The sequence below is a fragment of the Mirounga angustirostris genome, unplaced genomic scaffold (genome assembly GCF_029215605.1).
Source record: "Mirounga angustirostris isolate CCGP_5_RB_7025 unplaced genomic scaffold, mMirAng1.0.hap1 SCAF_5, whole genome shotgun sequence".
NCBI classification, from domain to species: domain Eukaryota; kingdom Metazoa; phylum Chordata; class Mammalia; order Carnivora; family Phocidae; genus Mirounga; species Mirounga angustirostris.
The window spans coordinates 74,956,233-74,973,631 of NW_026991713.1; the positions used below are offsets into that span (position 1 = coordinate 74,956,233).

A 17,399-nucleotide genomic window follows, 5' to 3' on the forward strand; every position below is an offset into this window, starting at 1 on the left:
ATAAAACTAAAATTTGGGTCTTACAAAACTGCCATCAACCACTCTAGCAGACCTAGTTATTTAAAAAAGTAAAATGTTAGTCTACCCATTATACTGGACACCTGAAACTAATATAATACTGTGTGTTAACTAAAAATAGGAAACTACACAGTGTAAAATGTGAGTCTACAAAATAAATCTAAAACAGCACATAGTATCTATATTCTTCAGGTAACATAGGATGGTTTCTTTGGAAATTATATATTATTTATAATAATTATTAGTTAGTATATATAATATATTATATAATTTATAAATACTTTATTTATATATATAAATTCAATTCTTAGCAGAGATGGAAAAGGTGTCTGTTTTAGGGTTTCTTTTTATGGGAACCAATGGCCAAAAGGGGGCACTGTTTGCCTAAAAAAAAAAACAAGGATTTTTTTTTTTTTTTTTAAAGATTTTATATATTTATTTGAGAGGGAGAAAGAGAGAGAGACAGCAGGAGCAGGGGGAGGGGCAGAGGGAGAGGGAGAAGCAGGCTGCCCACTGAGCAGGGAGCCCAATGTGGGGCTTGATCCCAGGACTCTGGGATCATGACCCGAGCCTAAGGCAGATGCTTAACTAAGACTGAGCCACTCAGGCACCCCAGGAATTTTTTTAAAAATAAACTTATCAGAATATTTATAACTAGGAAAATATTTTATCATCACTATTACTTTGTTTTACTTAATTATTAATGATAAGGAAATTTTTATATTCAGTGATAGATTAGCTAAAAGATCACAATAAGAATTTAATCTCAATAAAATATGTTTGAGAGTAAAATGAAGCAAAGAAAAACTTCATGTGTTTATGGATAGAATCTGGAATAGTGGTACTGATTATCTGATAATAGAAAAATACATATATATTGCTATCAATGCAATATTCCTTTGAATTGAGAACCAAATAGCCTGTGTAAACACCCCTTCATCATGAAAGCCCACAAGGGAAAGAGATCTCTACTCTAAACTGACAGGCCTTCCTTGAGGTCTTTTCCATGGCACTAATCACATGCCACTTTTTAATAACTATTCTATCTCCACAACTATACTGTTGTCTCCTCAGAAGGAGGAATTACTTGTTATGTACCGGAGGTGTCCCTCAGTGCCTCAATATTCCATCACACTGTTTCAACAGAATTCTGCTCTTCAACAAGCGTTTGCTGTTGTGAATGAAAAAATAAACTGGAAAAGGTAATATAATAAAGTCATTATGATATTAGATACTAATGTAAACTATGTGCTTAGTTAGTTGTACATTTATTTTACTGTTTATATTAAACTTGTATTTTAAGAAATATTATTATTTTAATTTTTTTAGATTATTTTTTAGATTATTTATTTGAGAGAGAGAGGGAGGGTACATGAGCAGAGGGGAGGGGCAGAAGCAGACTCCACTGAGCAGGGAGCCCGATGTGGGACTCGATCCCAGGACCCCACGATCATGACCTGAAGCCAAAGGCAGACGCTCAACCAACTGAGCCTCCCAGGCGCCTCAAGAAATATTTTTAAAAATGAAAGAATAGGGATCACAGATCATTACCATTTTCATCTGTTTCTATTCTACTCCCCACCCCACGCCCCCTTCTTCACATAATCTCACTGGAATGGCTTGTTTTGCAAAGGTTAGGATAACAGTTTTTGACATAGGTTTAGGTCAGATGTAGGTTTGGCTGATGTAACAGAGACCTAGACAAGAGCGATTGAGTCTAGATAGAAGTTTGGCTCTCTCTCATGTTAACACTATGTAGATAGACAGTCAAGGGCCAGTAGGATTCTCTGCTCCATGAGGTCATTCTTCTATCTTAATGCACTGACTCCTACTCTGGTCCATATGATCTAAGGCGGCTTGCCACCTTGATCATGTTTCAAGCAGTGGGTCAAAGTAAGAGGCACACCCTTTCTCTTTAAGGACATGTCTCAAAAGGTGCTCATATCACTTCTCATATCCCAGTGGCCAGTACTAGTCACATGACACTTACTTACAAGGCAGGTGAAGAATGTTTTCTTTATCCTGCATAGCCTGATGCTCAATTAAAAACTGAGTAATAGGGGCGCGTGAGTGGCTCAGTCAGTTGAGTGCCTGACTCTTGGTTTTGGCTCAGGTCATGATCTCAGGGTCCTGGGATCCGCACTCAGCACACAGCCTGCTTGTGGATTCGCTCTCTCTCCCTCTGCCCCTCCCCCTGTTCTCTCTCTCTCTGTCTCAAATAAATAAAATAATCTTTATAAATACATACATACATACATACTGGGTAATACACTGGGAGAGGGGTACAATGGATACTGCTATACAAGATCACTGGAATTTCTATTTCCATGATAGAAAAGACCCAAATATAGAAATTGCTTGGGATAACAGAATCTGAGTCCTTGTGTCATGGTTTCTTCCAGGCCTGCTTATAAACTGTAAAGTCATCTTCCTCCTGACCTTCTCTTTTCCTTTCCCTGAACAGCTCAGGATACCCACTTGCTAACCTTTCCTAGTATTTCAGCCAATCCTCTGACTGCTCCCAAATTACTTGATAGCTTACATTTGCAGACACTTCTTTAGTTTGCATTGTAGACCTTTTATTTTGTAATCCTTGTTAAACTGATAGTTTAGGCCAAGGATTGTCTAACATTACTGTGTCTTCTGGATGAAATCTAGCCCACCACCTATTTTTGTAAATAAAATTTTATTAGAACACAGTCACACTATTTTGTCTCCAGCTACTTTCATGCTACAACAGCAGAGCACAGTAGTTGGAAGAGACACTGTTAGAGATACATTAGGCCAACAAAAGTTAACTTACTTACCATCTGACCTTAGTAGGAAAAGTTTAGATTCCTGGGCTAGACTAGAAGACATTAATTTAGTTTGCATTGTAGATTTCTTAAATTTTGTAATTCGTATTTAATTGATGGTAGACTTTGTATAAAACCTGATCTGTTTCTCTCTGGGCAACTTCACTCACTCTACTCATAAATATTTAGGCTCCTAATACTTACCCAGCTGTTTCATGTTTCTCTGCCTTGGCCAAGGCTGTCATCTGGAAAACTCTTATTCAACCTTTAAGACCCATGTCAAAAATCTGATCCTAACTCCGAAGACTTTATTGACCCGTTCAGGCAAACAGATCACTCCTTTCTGGTACCATCACTGTAGGGCTGAAGCAGGTGGTTTGAGCCCCAACAAAGTGGAGGCACCAAGAAACAGGAATGAGAATGCACTTAAAAACTTCTATCTGGGGGCGCCTAGGTGGCTCAGTCGGTTAAGCATCTGACTCTCGATCTCAGCTCAGGTCTTGATCTCAGGCTTATGAGTTCAAGTCTCGAATTGGGCTCCATGCTGGGCATGGAGCCTTCTTAAAAAAAATTTTGATGCCTGACATTTTTAAGATAGCATCAAACTAGTCACCATTATAAAAATTAGTACTTTGGTGCAATTCCTTCTAGCGACTTCATAGTTTAGTAGCTTTTTTCTCTTTAACTACATGAGGGTTGGGGGTAAGTATAATCTTTTCAGAGTTTAGGAAGTCTCAAGATCTTAATCTAACCTTCTATTGCCACATCTAACACATAGCTTTTAATATGCAATTACATAGATGGCTATGAGTCTATTAACTGCTTTCCCTCCTGGGACTATAAATTCTTTAAGACAGTGACCATGTCTTTTGTCCTTAAAAAGGTACATGGCCTCATAGAAGGATACTCCTGAAACACTGGTTAAATGAATCAAACTGAATTGAATATGTTCCCTAGGTCTCTTATGATATTATTTCCTGATATAGAAACATATCCCTGGAGGAAATGTTCTTCATAATATCAGTATGATTGAATTATTAATTTTAACAAGTGTTTTCAATGGTTAGATAACAACTATTGAGTGCTTTAGTTTAGTATGTGAGATATTAGGGACATAGGACTTATTATTTCTCCCCTACCTCCCACCACTACATCTCTAGAAATTGAAGCTAACATAATTTCCTGCCCTGGTAGGTAACACTGGGACCAGGCGAATTTTCCTGTTAACCCTATGTTAACCAATACTGGGACTAGGCATAGAAAACTTGTGGGAAATACTCTCCTGGAAGATGAGACCCAATGAATACAGCTTCCTTAAGACCCAAGTCAAGACCCTTACTTTGTTGTGCCCCCCAACTGACAGCCATTATGTCATAAACTCAACCTATCCCAACCAGTTTCCCACCAAGCAAAACCCAATCCAGATCCTAAAATCCTATGAACATCCTTTCCCTAAACCTCCCATTTTGAGACATTACTAAGGCTCTGTTGAGGTGGGTCTCTTACTGGAGAGGTCTAATAAATAGCTTTGCTTCATCAGTGGGTTTTTCTGATGGGGAACTGATAGTCAACTCGACCTCTCTTTATGGTTGCTGCTTCTTCCTACACTTCTTTCAGAAAATTTGGTTTTTAAAAGTATCAAAGTATAAAATGTATTTGTAAGACTGGACCTGATTTTATTTTGTACACAGAACCAAGTCAGCACACAGAGGGACATGCCTAAAGTTTTCAGAGTCAACTCTCTGATGTTCTTATATATTTCATATTTAGGATCACAAATAAAACCTGGTCTGATGAATTACAATAATCTTAAATTTTAGTTTCCTTTCTAAGCCGAAGAGTGAGTATAAGCAAGAAAAAAAAAAACAATTTATTCATTCTTTCAACAGATATTTATTTAATGCCTTCTATGGGCCAGGCAGGCTCTGTTCTGGATGTTATATTACGGTTGAAGGGGATGGAAAATAAATAAACTAACATATAGAAACTATATAGGGAATAAGAAATGCTATTTAAACAACAGTCATTTAGAAAATAATCAGTAAATAGCTAAAAGAAAAATGGAACTTCAGAAAAAGAAGAATCTTCTACTTCAGAAAAAGAAGAATCTTCTAGTTCTTTGAACTAAGCATTTTATAATGTTAGTAGCTTGGCTACTCAGAGAACTGTCAACCCAGGTGGCAGGACTATATTTTGTGTAGGGAGCTTCAGTACAAAGCAACATTCCAAGCAGTTTTGAGATTGAATTCTAGCACTGTCATCTCTTTGCAAAAAAAGAACTGTGGCATTTGTACATAAAATGTTATACTAAACACTTCACTAATTAGAAACAGAGTATATGATGGATTCTAACTCCTGTCAATAAAGGCCAATAGTAGCAAAAAAAACCCCAAAAAACAAAACCCAGCACTTTCTTCATTCGGAGAGACTTGTACCACCACAGAGCATGTACTTGTCAGGAAATAAGCCAGAATGGCCCTTTGTGCAGGAAATAATTTCAAGTTAATTAATTAGACACTTAATTGGGAAAATTACCATATTGCATCTAGAAAATAAAATTAAAGAGATGTATACATTTTCCCATTTGTTTGTTTTGGTTTTTTTCAAACTTCTGAGTTAAGCCTTTGATTTCCATATTTCAGTTACTGGTGGAAAGGCATGGGTAAACCATAAACAGTAATCAGCCAGGCTAATAGCACAAATTCCCACAGAAACGGCATCTGGGTTAATGAATACTCACAGGATACCTTGGCAGACTTTCAAAAATACCTAATACTGGCCTAAATTAACCTCCTGAGTAAATTAGTCTACCACATGCAGGGATGGGAGGCTATAGCCTCCTGCCTGTGCAGAGAGCAGAGAGGATTTGTAGGAATTGGGAATAATGACCACTTCAAATATGTGCACTTCGAGTACATTTGCTTCGAATCCTCTGCATTCTTCATCAGTAACCAAAAAAAAAAAAAAAAAGAAAGAAAAAAAAGAAAAAGAAAAATACCCTTCTTAAGAAGTTTCTGAGCATACTTAAAAAAGTCTTCTCAGTCTGATTTTCTTCACCGTGAACTCACTGACCCCAGCCAAGCTGAGACCTGGGATGCCTACAACACTATCAACCCTCAGTACACACACGCACAGTGAGTCAGTGCTTAAAGGGGAGGACTGAGGTAAAAACAGAGGGGTATCCTGGTAACCCTTTTTAATGGTCTGAAACCACCCCCTGAGCTCCTGGGCAGACATCTTGTTCCCCCCAACACTCCAAAGCTGGAGGAAGTGGCAGTGATCAGAAATCAAATTTCAATTGTGTCAATACATGCATTTTTTTTTCTTCTGGGTTCTCTCTTTCCCTTCTTCACCCTTGTATCTATCAAAACCAAAAATAGTTTTTGATAGAGATAGGAGCTTTGGAAGGGAGTAGAAGTAACATACATCTGGGCAGGTCTCTAAGTTTACTTACTAAGTTACATTCTTTTGTTACTTACTGTAACAAACCACAATGCAAACCAATCAGGAAAATAAAGCAATTAAGCTATCTAAGCCTCACTACCAAAAAAAAAAAATATATATATATATTTAAGTGTAGACATGCAATGTTTTTGGTCACATTATAGCTGAAAAAAAAAGACATTATCTTTCTTTTATAATTTTGTTCTTATTGATTTATATTTCGTAATTCCTTTCCGTGTATGATTTAAAAGTAATTTACAGAAAGAAAGAGAGAGAGAGAGAGCAGGGATTGCTTTTAATGAGAAATTGTCAGGTTAAATTGATTATAATACATTCCACTTCCAGCTAAAACAAGTTAACACAGAGCTAAATGTCTTTTAAATGTCAGCTGAAATAGGAAGGTTGGGAAGTTTCAGCACATAAATATTGTAGGAAGATTAAGGCAAATTTTGACAAGTTCCTTTCTGAAAAATAAAAAGAAGATTTAACCTTAGTGGTCAGAAGATGTGGTTCCAACTGGAGTGTAACTAAAAAATTTCTTGAACTTTACCTGGTTCTGCTTTAATGTGGACACGAGTTTCTGCAACGTGATATTTTCTTCTTCCAGCTCAGTGTAGTCCTGAAGGAGGCGGGCCTCTCGGAATTTGTATTCTCGGATTTCATCCTTCATCCGTATTCTCTGTAGCTCCACCATCTCATTGTTCTGAAACAACAGAATAAACAGTCAATATAAAACTTTCTTATTCTAGCCTTAATAATGTGCAGATCTCTTGGTGGTTAAAGATAATAATAAAAACACCTCATAGAACAGAAGTCAGGACCACCTTCTTTTGAATAGCAATGTAGTGATATCTGTCAAAACTTTTTTTTAAAGATTTTATTTATTTATTTATTTGACAGAGAGAGAGATTGACTGACAGAGAGAGAACAAGCAGGGGGAGCAGCAGAGCAAGAGGGAGAAGCAGGCTCTCTGCTGAGCAGGGAGCCCGATGTGGGGCTCGATCCCAGGACCCTGAGATCATGATCTGAGCCAAAGGCAGATGCCTAATGACTGAGCCACCCAGGCGCCCCTGTCAAAACTTTTTTTTTTTTAAAGATTTTATTTATTTATTTGACAGAGAGAGACACAGCAAGAGAGGGAACACAAGCAGGGGGAGTGGGAGAGGGAGAAGCAGGCTCCCCGCAGAGCAGGGAACCCGATGCGGGACTCGATCCCAGGACCCTGGGATCATGACCTGAGCTGAAGGCAGTCGCTTAACCAACTGAGCCACCCAGGTGCCCCCTGTCAAAACTTTTAAAAGCACATACACGAGATCCAGCAATTCTACATCTAAAAATCACTCAAGTATATTTTCATAGAGATAAATAAAAGAGAAAAATAAATCCATGTATATTTACACAAAGAATTGCAAACAGTCTAAATGTTTGCTATTGGGGAAACAATGAAATAAATAATCATGTATCCATTGAATTGAGCATTATAAAATTATTAAAAAGAATGAGAAAAAAATGAGGAGCTTTATATACTAAAAGAGAAATATAGCCACAACATATTGTGAAATATAAAAGAAAATTATAGATTAGTATGCATACAATACCAACTTTCCATACCCAGGAGGGGTGGGGGAGTGTCCACCCACAAGTTTCCCAATAAGCCACATGGTCTGAACTGCCTTTTTTCAGCCCTTGGTCACCACTTGCTTTGGCCTCAGTAGCTTTCCCTGTGCTCCCGACCATGCTGGACTTGCCAGCTCGCTCCTGCCTTGAGGCTTTGCACTTCCCCTCCCAGAACTCCCTGCCTCCAGATCAGGGGTTCTTAACCTCATTAGCACCATGACTCTCTTAGACAATATGCTGAAGGTGATGAAGCTCTTCTCAGGATAGTATTTTAAAGGGAAGTGAAAGGGTTCAGAGCATGCCACACCAAAATATGCCACTTTGACATCCTGATTATTTTGAACTGCAGGCCCTTGAGAAACAGGAGATGCAGGAAGGGCTCTCTGCCCTCCCCCTTTCTACCTAAAAGCAGGACACAAAGTTGCCCCTGAGAAAGGTGCTCTCCCTATACCAGAAGAGAAGAACGTTCTTATCAGTAGACACTGGGAGTTTGCACCAAAATGCACTTGTACAAACAAACCTATTAAAATAACCCTGATCTTCCATTAGTTTCTCCATACATTTCCTAGTCACTGTCCCACAACTTACTGCCCCTAGCCTAATTTATCATATCTTGTCACATCCCCACAGTTCATCGTTCTTTGTGTAAAAAAGGCATATAAGTTTTGGGGCCTAAGGGCTTCTTTGGGTTCTTATTTTCCTTCTAAAGACTCCTGCATACACATACAACAATTAAATAAATTTGTATGCCTTCTTGTTTATCTGTCTTATGTCAGTTTAATTCTTTGGCCCAGCCAAAGAGAGGAGGGAAATTTTCCTCACTTGTAGCATAAAAGGATTACAAAGGATACCGATTATATTAAAATTAGTTAATACAATATTTAAAAAAAATTATGATATAGTAGTAGTTTATCACAGTAATGGTCCCAAATTAATCATACTTCCCTGTGGAGTCTCCTCTCAAACTGACCCCGAGCTGGCCTCTGACTTGCTTTGACCCACAGAAGGCAGTAGAAGTGAGTGGGACTTTTGAGCCTTGGCCCCAAGAGGCCTGGTGGCTCTCGCTCTCTTGGAATGCTGCCACGGAATGAAGAAGTCAGGCCAGCCTGCTGCAGCCATGTGGCCCAGCCCACAGTCAGCCCCAGCTGCTGAGCATGGGAGTGAGACTTCTTGGGCTGTTTGGCTGGGTTGAGTGCCCAGGGGACAGCAGCTATGGGAGTGACCCCGGGCAAGTCCATAAGAACTCATCAGCTGAGTACAACCCATGTGACTGAGCCACAGAATCACGGGGTATTGTCTGTTCTATGTGTTCGGTGATTATACAACCGATAGTGTAATTATGTGCGCTTCTTGATTAACACAATGTATTAATCAGATTTAGTGGCAGATCTCAGAAATACCATCATTGCAAAGCAGTGATGGTATTCCAAAATACCTGAGATGTGGTATGAAAATACTGATCACAAAGTCACAGGTGATGCTAATGCTGCTGAGGTATTCACATAGGATACATTCAAATGGAAAAAAATGTTAAATTTCAGTCTAGTGAAAACAGAAATGGAATTATTTTTCCCATCCAAGCATCCCACCAAGTCTCCTGAATTCTATCCACAGACTCTTAGGACCCAGGTCAAAAAACTCTTCTGCTTCTACTTGTCATTTAGATCTCAATTCAAATGTCATCTCCTCAGAGCAGCCTTCCCTGAACAGCTAAGATGAGACAGCTCCCTGGCCTTCACCCTACATGATTTACTTTATATATCAGCATTTAGCATACAGTAGATACTCAAAAAATCACTGTTGACAGAATAGCACTAACCTTTACTCAAAACCATTCACTTACCTTTTTTACATTTATTAAATTTCCTTTTTGATCTGAACATAATGAACTTCTTCTGTATTGCTAATCAATGTGTCCCTAATACCTGGCAAATTACAGGAATACAAATGCTTGGCACAAAATTTAAAGAAGATTATTGCTGGGATGATGGCTTTTTGTCTTGCATTTGTTTTAGAGTGGGGAACAAAGGGAGAATAACACACTTTGAAATAAGACATACCTAGATCTGTGAAATAACTAGACTTGTTATAATTCTTCTTCACTAGTCCAGCAACTTGGAGGCAGAAATGTTACTTTATTCCCTGGTCCTTGGACAATACTTTGAACGTATGTATTCAATAGGTGTAGAATAAAAAATAGAGTTTGGCTTACAAAGCCAAATTACAACATTTCATTAAATTCTTTTATTTTGCAGAAACAGAATACCTTAATATAATATTTTTCTATTTCTTGAAAAACTTACCATTAACTGAGTGATATATATTTATTTAGTTTTCCATATTTACCTACACAAAGATATGAAGAAGCCTGACAAACTGGATGCCAGTCATTTATATAAAATTGTAAAGAAAAATATTGGATACAAGAGATTCTATAAAATGTGAATGTATACACTGTAAAAAATGTAATGGCCAGAAGCCTAGCTTGTATACACTGAGAAATAACCATAAAATCCTACATAGTAAGATAGTAAATGTCAAACAAATTTAAGGCCACAGCAAAGCTAATGAGGATCACTAACAAACAAACCATAAAATAGCTAATGAAGACTCCTGATGTTAACTAAGGAAAAGGGAGAGTGTGGCCGAGAGACTGGTTAAGTGGAAAGACTAGCTAACAATGAAACAGACATAAGGCCCAAAGGAAGAAAACTGGTCTTATGAATTTTGCTAGAAGTTCTTGTTTTTTGAACTGCCAAAGATTACATTCTATGGGCAATATTCTTTGCTTCCATAATAAATTTAAAAGATTATTCCTGTTGTTTTTTGTGCCACTCAACAAACATTTATCTACTACAATTTTTTCTTCCTGGGATAAGATGGTGCTGAGCTCTACTAAAAGCCCCCATAAAGAATAATGAGAGTGAGAAAAATAAAGCAGGAGAGAAAGGGGAGAAAAAGGTACAACCAGGGAATGCTTTAGCCTTTCACCTCCAGGGACCTGAGCTCCAACTCCTCCTCAGGAAGAGCAGATGAACCTGAAATGTTTGGGGTAGACTATGCCCCTGATTTGCATTGCATCTGAGCATAGCAGCATTCTTAGCTTTAACTGATATTAAAAGGATTTCTTTATGTGGAAATAATAAATTCTATTTTTCGCAAGAAGAAAATAGAAACATCTGTTTCTATTTTTCATACAAAAGTAATGTATAAAGAATAATGCCTCCCAGCTATATAGCTTAGTCTTTTAAAAAATTATATTCATCGTCACATTAGGTCTTAATAATAGCTTATGTGACATGGGCGACAAACCTCCAGTTTACTCATCTGTAAAATGGGGATCCTAATACTTAACATTATGTGGTCATTGTGAGGATTTAATGCTGTAACATGGGGATAGGAGCAGAGATTCCAGACACACAGATAATTTACCATAACACAACAGAACAAGTGCTGTTAGAGGTTCATACGACAAGGCTGAGCAATCAATTACTCCCGGGTGAGTCAGCAAAAGCTTTATGAAGGAAGTTACATTTGAGCAGAACCTTGAAGGACAAGAAGAGTTAACAAAATCAATAAGGAGGACAGACTTTCCAGTCAGAAGTAAACTTCTGAAACAAAAGCTGAGTCATATTTGTGTTGAGGGCAGTGTTAAAATACCCAATAGTCAAATTGGGCATTTCCTTGGGGGATCAGTAAAGATAGAGCACTAACAGAGAGACAGAAAGAGAAATTCACAAAAATCTAGAAAATAGCCAATTATTTTCAGCTTATGTCTAAGTTCCACATTATTTCATACAATAAAATGTTAAATTACAGACTACTGTTGTTAATCTATAGGGTAGGAAAAGAAGCAAAATGTTTTCAGTGCTTAGAACCTTTAAAGTTCTTAACTGGGCTGAGGTTTAGAAAATAGTGCAGTTTGGTGTGGTTGGAGCAAAGTAACTTGAGACGATTTTGCAGGAAATTCTGTCAAACAAAATAATTTGGAGAACCATCAGTCTCTCAAGCAAAGTAGCCATGTGATCAGACCTATGTTTTGGCAAGTGACCCTGCTGAGAGCAGGGACGGGTGGGCTGTAAGAAGAAAGAGTCACAGAAAATGGGCTGAGCAGCCACTCCAAGGGCTCAAAGTGAGGGATGATGGGAAATGTGGAGGGACATTGCAGTTAGAATGGTTGACATAAGAAATGAAGAAAAAAAACAAAGAGTAAGGATAAAGGTACCTACATCGAGCTGTAAGAATAAAAGACAACTACAACAAAGTGAATGTGAGAGTTAGTGATGTGGCTTATAAACAATTATAAGTAGCATTAATTTGGATAGTCAAAGCAGGAACTTCTGATCTGTGAGGGGAGTAAAGGAGGACAGCTGCACTGGTCCAAGGGGAGGATGCTGGAGAGGGGAATGGAGCGGGTATTTCTCACTTCTCTCCCACAGAGTTGCCACTGCCAGGCAGTTTGCTTATTTTATTTTCCTTCACTTGCCAAAAATGAACACTTCTCTTGTTGGTGAGAGGAGTGGATCATTGTTCTCTTTGCCTCTCCCCAGCCAAAGATTCTCTGCCCTGGGGCCAAGAATGCCTGGCCTGGGGTAGTTTAGGGGTAGAGGACAGAGAGGGAAAGGGGTGACAGTCTAACCCAAGAGAGCCCGCTGACACTGCTGTCTACACTGCCCTAACCCTCCATGCCCTAGGACAGGCACACACTTCATCTGACGATTCCATGAGCACAAGGCTTTGAGTTTCTCTTTTGCAAGGAAAGAAGAAGGACGAGGCTCCTGGATGACACATCCGTGGGAAAGGCCCTGACCTCCCACTTCCTCAACCTCAACTCAGGTGATCTGCTCTTCTATCCCGCATCAGCCACTCACTCTGTGATGTTGTCACCAATAACCACACCGCCTATTCTTCCAAATCATCTCCAGTTCTCCCAACCCAGCCACTCTTCCACCTTTGACTTCCAACTTGCTCATTACCTAGGACCTTGGGTCTTCAGTCCCCTCCTCACCCAGCTTCAATCCCACTGTTGTCATGCACTCTCTTACCAACACATTTAACTCCCTTGCATCCCTCTCTCTCAATCATAAAGCCTAACTCTGTCTTGCATGCCCAAAGCTAAACATGCCCAAAGCTAAACTCCAACACTTACTAACCTTGGCCAAGTTTATTTACTTCTCCATGTCTGCTTCTTGTCCTGTAGGGGAACTACCTCTGGGGGTTGCTTTGTGGATTAGAATGGTGTCTGGTGGGAGGGATCAATTAAAAAACAAAAAAAGTCCCGAATCTCTCAAATTCAACAGGCCTTAAGCACTAGTGGCCATACTCTGTGTTCACAATGTAGTAAGTTTCCTGCTTCTCTCTTTTCCTATTTTCAGTTTCTCCTTCCCTCCCAAGAATCTTGCCTCACATTTCCTTGGTGGTGGTAGTATGGGGAGAGGGGAAGGAGGCAAGGAGGTGTGGCTCCTATCCCCATTCTCATCTTCATTAATTTCTTGCAATCTCCTCTATATAGTTTAAAGATAATAAATCCTGCCTTAAAACAAACAAACCTTGACGTTTGTATCTGTATTTCTATTTCTATATCCATGATCGTCCTTTCTCAGATCACATTTGTCTTCAGTCCATTCTGATGAACACTGAACCTGCTCTTATCAAAGTCATCAATGACTTGCATGTTGCCACTGAACTCAGCACACCCTTGTTTTCCTCTTACTCAACTTCATCAACAGCATTTACCACTCCCTCCTTTTTGAAACACTTTCTCCTGTTGGCTTTCCAGACATCTAACTAACCTCACTGGTTGCTTTATTGCAGTCCCTTCTGACTTTCTCCCCATGCTTCTCGGCTCAACCTCTAAATGACATAGACCCCACTAAAAAGAGAATTACAGGTCAATATCCCTGATGAACATGGATGAAAAATTTTCAATAAGATGCTAGCAAATCGAATCCAACAGTAAATTAAAAGAATCATTCACCACGATCAAGTGCGATTTATTCCTTGGCTGCAAGGATGGTTCAATATTAGCAAATCAATCAATATGATACACCACATGGGGGCGCCTGGGTGGCTCAGTTGGTTAAGTGCCTTCGGCAGGGGTCATGATCTCAGGGTCCTGGGATAGAGCCCCGCATCAGGCTCTCCACTCAGTGGGGAATCTTCTTCTCCTTTCACTCTCCCTCTGTTCTATCTCTCAAATAAATAATAAAATAAAATCTTAAAAAAAAAAAAGAACACTCCTTAAAAAGAAAAACAAAAACAAAACATGATACACCACATTAATAAGAGAGAGGATAAGAACCATATGATCCCCTCAATAGATGCAGAAAAAGCATTTGACAAAGTACAGCATCCATTCTTGATAAAAACTCTGAACAAAGTAAGGATAGAGGGAACATACCTCAACATCATAAAGGCCATATGCAAAAAAAACCTCCCCCAAACCCACAGCTAATATCATCCTCAATGGGGAAAAACTGAGAGCTTCCCTCTACAGTCAGGAACACGACAGGGATGTCCACTCTCACCATTGTTACTTAACATATGCTGGAAGTCCTAACTTCAGCAATCAGACAACAAAAAGAAATAAAAGGCATCCAACCGGCAAAGAAGAACTCAAACTCTCACTATCTGCAGATGACATGATACTGTATGTAGAAACCCCAAAAGATTCCACCGAAAAATTGCTTGAACTGATAAACAATGTAAGGTCACAGGATACAAAATCAATGTACAGAAATCTGTTGCATTTCTATATACCAATAATGAAGCAGCAGAAAGAGAAATCAAGGAATCAATCCCATTTACAATTGAACCAAAACCCATAAGATACCTAGGAATAAACCTAACCAAAGAGGTAAAAGATCTGTACTCTGAAAACTGTAGAACACTTACAAAAGTAATTGAAGATGACACATAGAAATGGTAAAACATTTCATGCTCATGGATTAGAAGAACAAATATTGTTAAAATGTTTATACTACCCAAAGCAATCTACATATTTAATGCAATTCCTATCAAAATACCACCAGCATTGTTCACAGAGTTAGAACAAACAATCCTAAAATTTGTATGGAACCACAAAAGACCCTGAATAGTCAAAGAAATCCTGAAAAAGAAAAGCAAAGATAGAGGCATCACAATTCCAGACCTCAAGTTATATTACAAAGCTATAGTCATCAAGACAGTATGGGACTGGTACAAAAAGACATAGATCAATAATACAGAATAGAAAACCCAGAAATGGACCCACAACTGTATCTTTGACATATATCAACTAATCTTTGACAAAGCAGGAAAGAATATCCAATGGAAAAGGCAGTCTCTTCAACAAATGGTGTTGGGAAAATTGTACAGCAACATGCAGAAAAATGAAACTGGACCACTTTCTTACACCAGACACACACAAAAATTCAAAATGGATGAAAGACCTAAATGTGAGACCTGAAACCATCAAAATCCTAGAGGAGAAGACAGGCAGCAACCTCTTCAACCTAGGGCGTAGCAACTTTTTACTAGACACATTGCCAGAGGCCAGGGAAACAAAAGCAAAAATGAACTATTGTGACTTCATCAAGATAAAAAAACTTCTGCACAGCGAAGGAAACAATCAACAAAACTAAAAGGCAACCTTCAGAATGGGAGAAGATATTTGCAAATGACATATCTGATAAAAGGTTAGTATCCAAAATCTGTAAAGAACTTATCAAACTCAACTCCCAAAACACAATCCAGTTAAGAGATGGGCAGAAGACATAAATAGACATTTTTCCAAAGAAGTCAATCAGATAGTTAAGAGATACATGAAAAGATGCTCAACATCACTCATCCCATCAGGGAAATACAAATCAAAAATACAACCAGACACTACCTCACACCTGTCAGAATGGCTAAAATGAAAAACCCAGGAAACAACAGATGTTGGCAAAGATGCAGAGAAAGGGGAACCCTCTTACTCTGTTGATGGGAATGAAAACTGGTGCAGCCACTCTAGAAAACAGTATAGAGGTTCCTCAGAAAGTTAAAAATAGAACTAGCCTATGACCCAGCAATTGTACTACTAGGCATTTACCTTAAGGACATGAAAACACTGATTTGAAGGGATACATGCACCCTGAAGTTTATAGCACATTATCAACAATAGCCAAATAATGGAAAGAGCCCAATGTCCATCGACTGATGAATGGATAAAGAAGATGAGGTGTATATATACATAGAATATTACTCATCCATGAAAAAGAATGAAATCTTGCCATTTGCAATGACGTGGATGGAACTAGAGTTATTATGCTAAGTGAAATAAGTCAGAGAAAGACAAATACCATATAATGTCACTCGTATGTGGAATTAAAAAAATGAAACCGATGAACATAGGGGAAAACAAAAAGAAAGGCAAACCATAAAACAAACTCTTAACTATAGATAACAAACTGAGGGTTGCTGGAGGGAAGGTGGACAGGGGATGGGGTTTAATGGGTAATGGGCATAAAGGAGGGCACTTGTTATGATGAGCACTGGGTGTTGTATATAAGTGATGAATCACTAAATTCTACTGCTGAAACCAATATGGAATTTAAATAAAAACTTCAAACTTAAAAATAAGAGAAGAATAATAAAACTATAACAAAACCAAGACTCTAATTCTCACTTTGAGGTGTACATAAGTCTTGCTCTGAAGAAAGTGGTACCATGATGAGTTAACGATGCTAGACTGAATTTGAAGCAACAAAGTCATCTTTCCCATAGGATGTCAGCCTCCATTAGAAAGAAGCCAAGGACCAGCCCATTTCACAAGCAGTTCACATTTCAATGCCTCATCTCAAATATTTATCAAAAGCAAAATCTTTTTTTTTTTTTAAAGATTTTATTTATTTATTTATTTGAGAGAGAGAGAATGAGAGACAGAGAGCATGAGAAGGAGGAAGGTCAGAGGCAGAAGCAGACTCCCTGCCGAGCAGGGAGCCCGATGCGGGACTCGATCCCGGGACTCCAGGATCATGACCTGAGCCGAAGGCAGTCGCTTAACCAACTGAGCCACCCAGGCGCCCAATCAAAAGCAAAATCTTGACAGCAAAGTAAAATCTGTCCTTTTGTTGTAAACATTTGAAATAAATGGCACAAAATAAATAATATATGACTGATTATCTTCTATCTTGATTTGTAGTTTTTTCCTTCTTTTGTTTGTATAAAAAGTACATTAAAAGAATTCAGACATTACTCTATTTTTTTAAGATTTTATTTATTTATTTGAGATAGAGAGAGAGCAAGAGCAGGTGGCAGAGGGAAAAGCAGGCTCCCTGAGCAGGGAGCCTGATGTGGGGCTCGATCCCAGGACTCCAGGATCAAGACCTGAGCTGAAAGCAGACCCTTAACCGATTGAGCCACCCAGGCATCCCACAGACATTATTCTAAATTTAAAAAATAGATGTAAAATATTTGCATTGTATCTTGGTTGAGTGGAACATGCGTTTTACAGGGAAGCTTTTTGTGTAAGATTTTTTTTGGTATCAATTTTTTTTAAAGATA

The 17,399-nt window shown here is 38.5% G+C and overlaps 1 protein-coding gene across 16 annotated transcripts in view; it reads right to left on the reverse strand.

Moving 5' to 3' along the window:
* The window catches only part of BICD1 (BICD cargo adaptor 1), a 220,266-nt gene that overhangs the window by 58,771 nt on the left and 144,096 nt on the right, over positions 1–17,399 (reverse strand). For all 16 annotated transcript variants that reach the window (XR_010411556.1, XR_010411557.1, XR_010411555.1 and 13 more), the window contains one exon: positions 6,808–6,960. Coding sequence is in view for 13 of the 16 variants with exons in the window: in XM_064591424.1 (XP_064447494.1) it covers positions 6,808–6,960 (153 nt within the window). In the remaining 3 variants the exon portion in view is untranslated. The remainder of the gene's footprint in view (positions 1–6,807; positions 6,961–17,399) is intronic.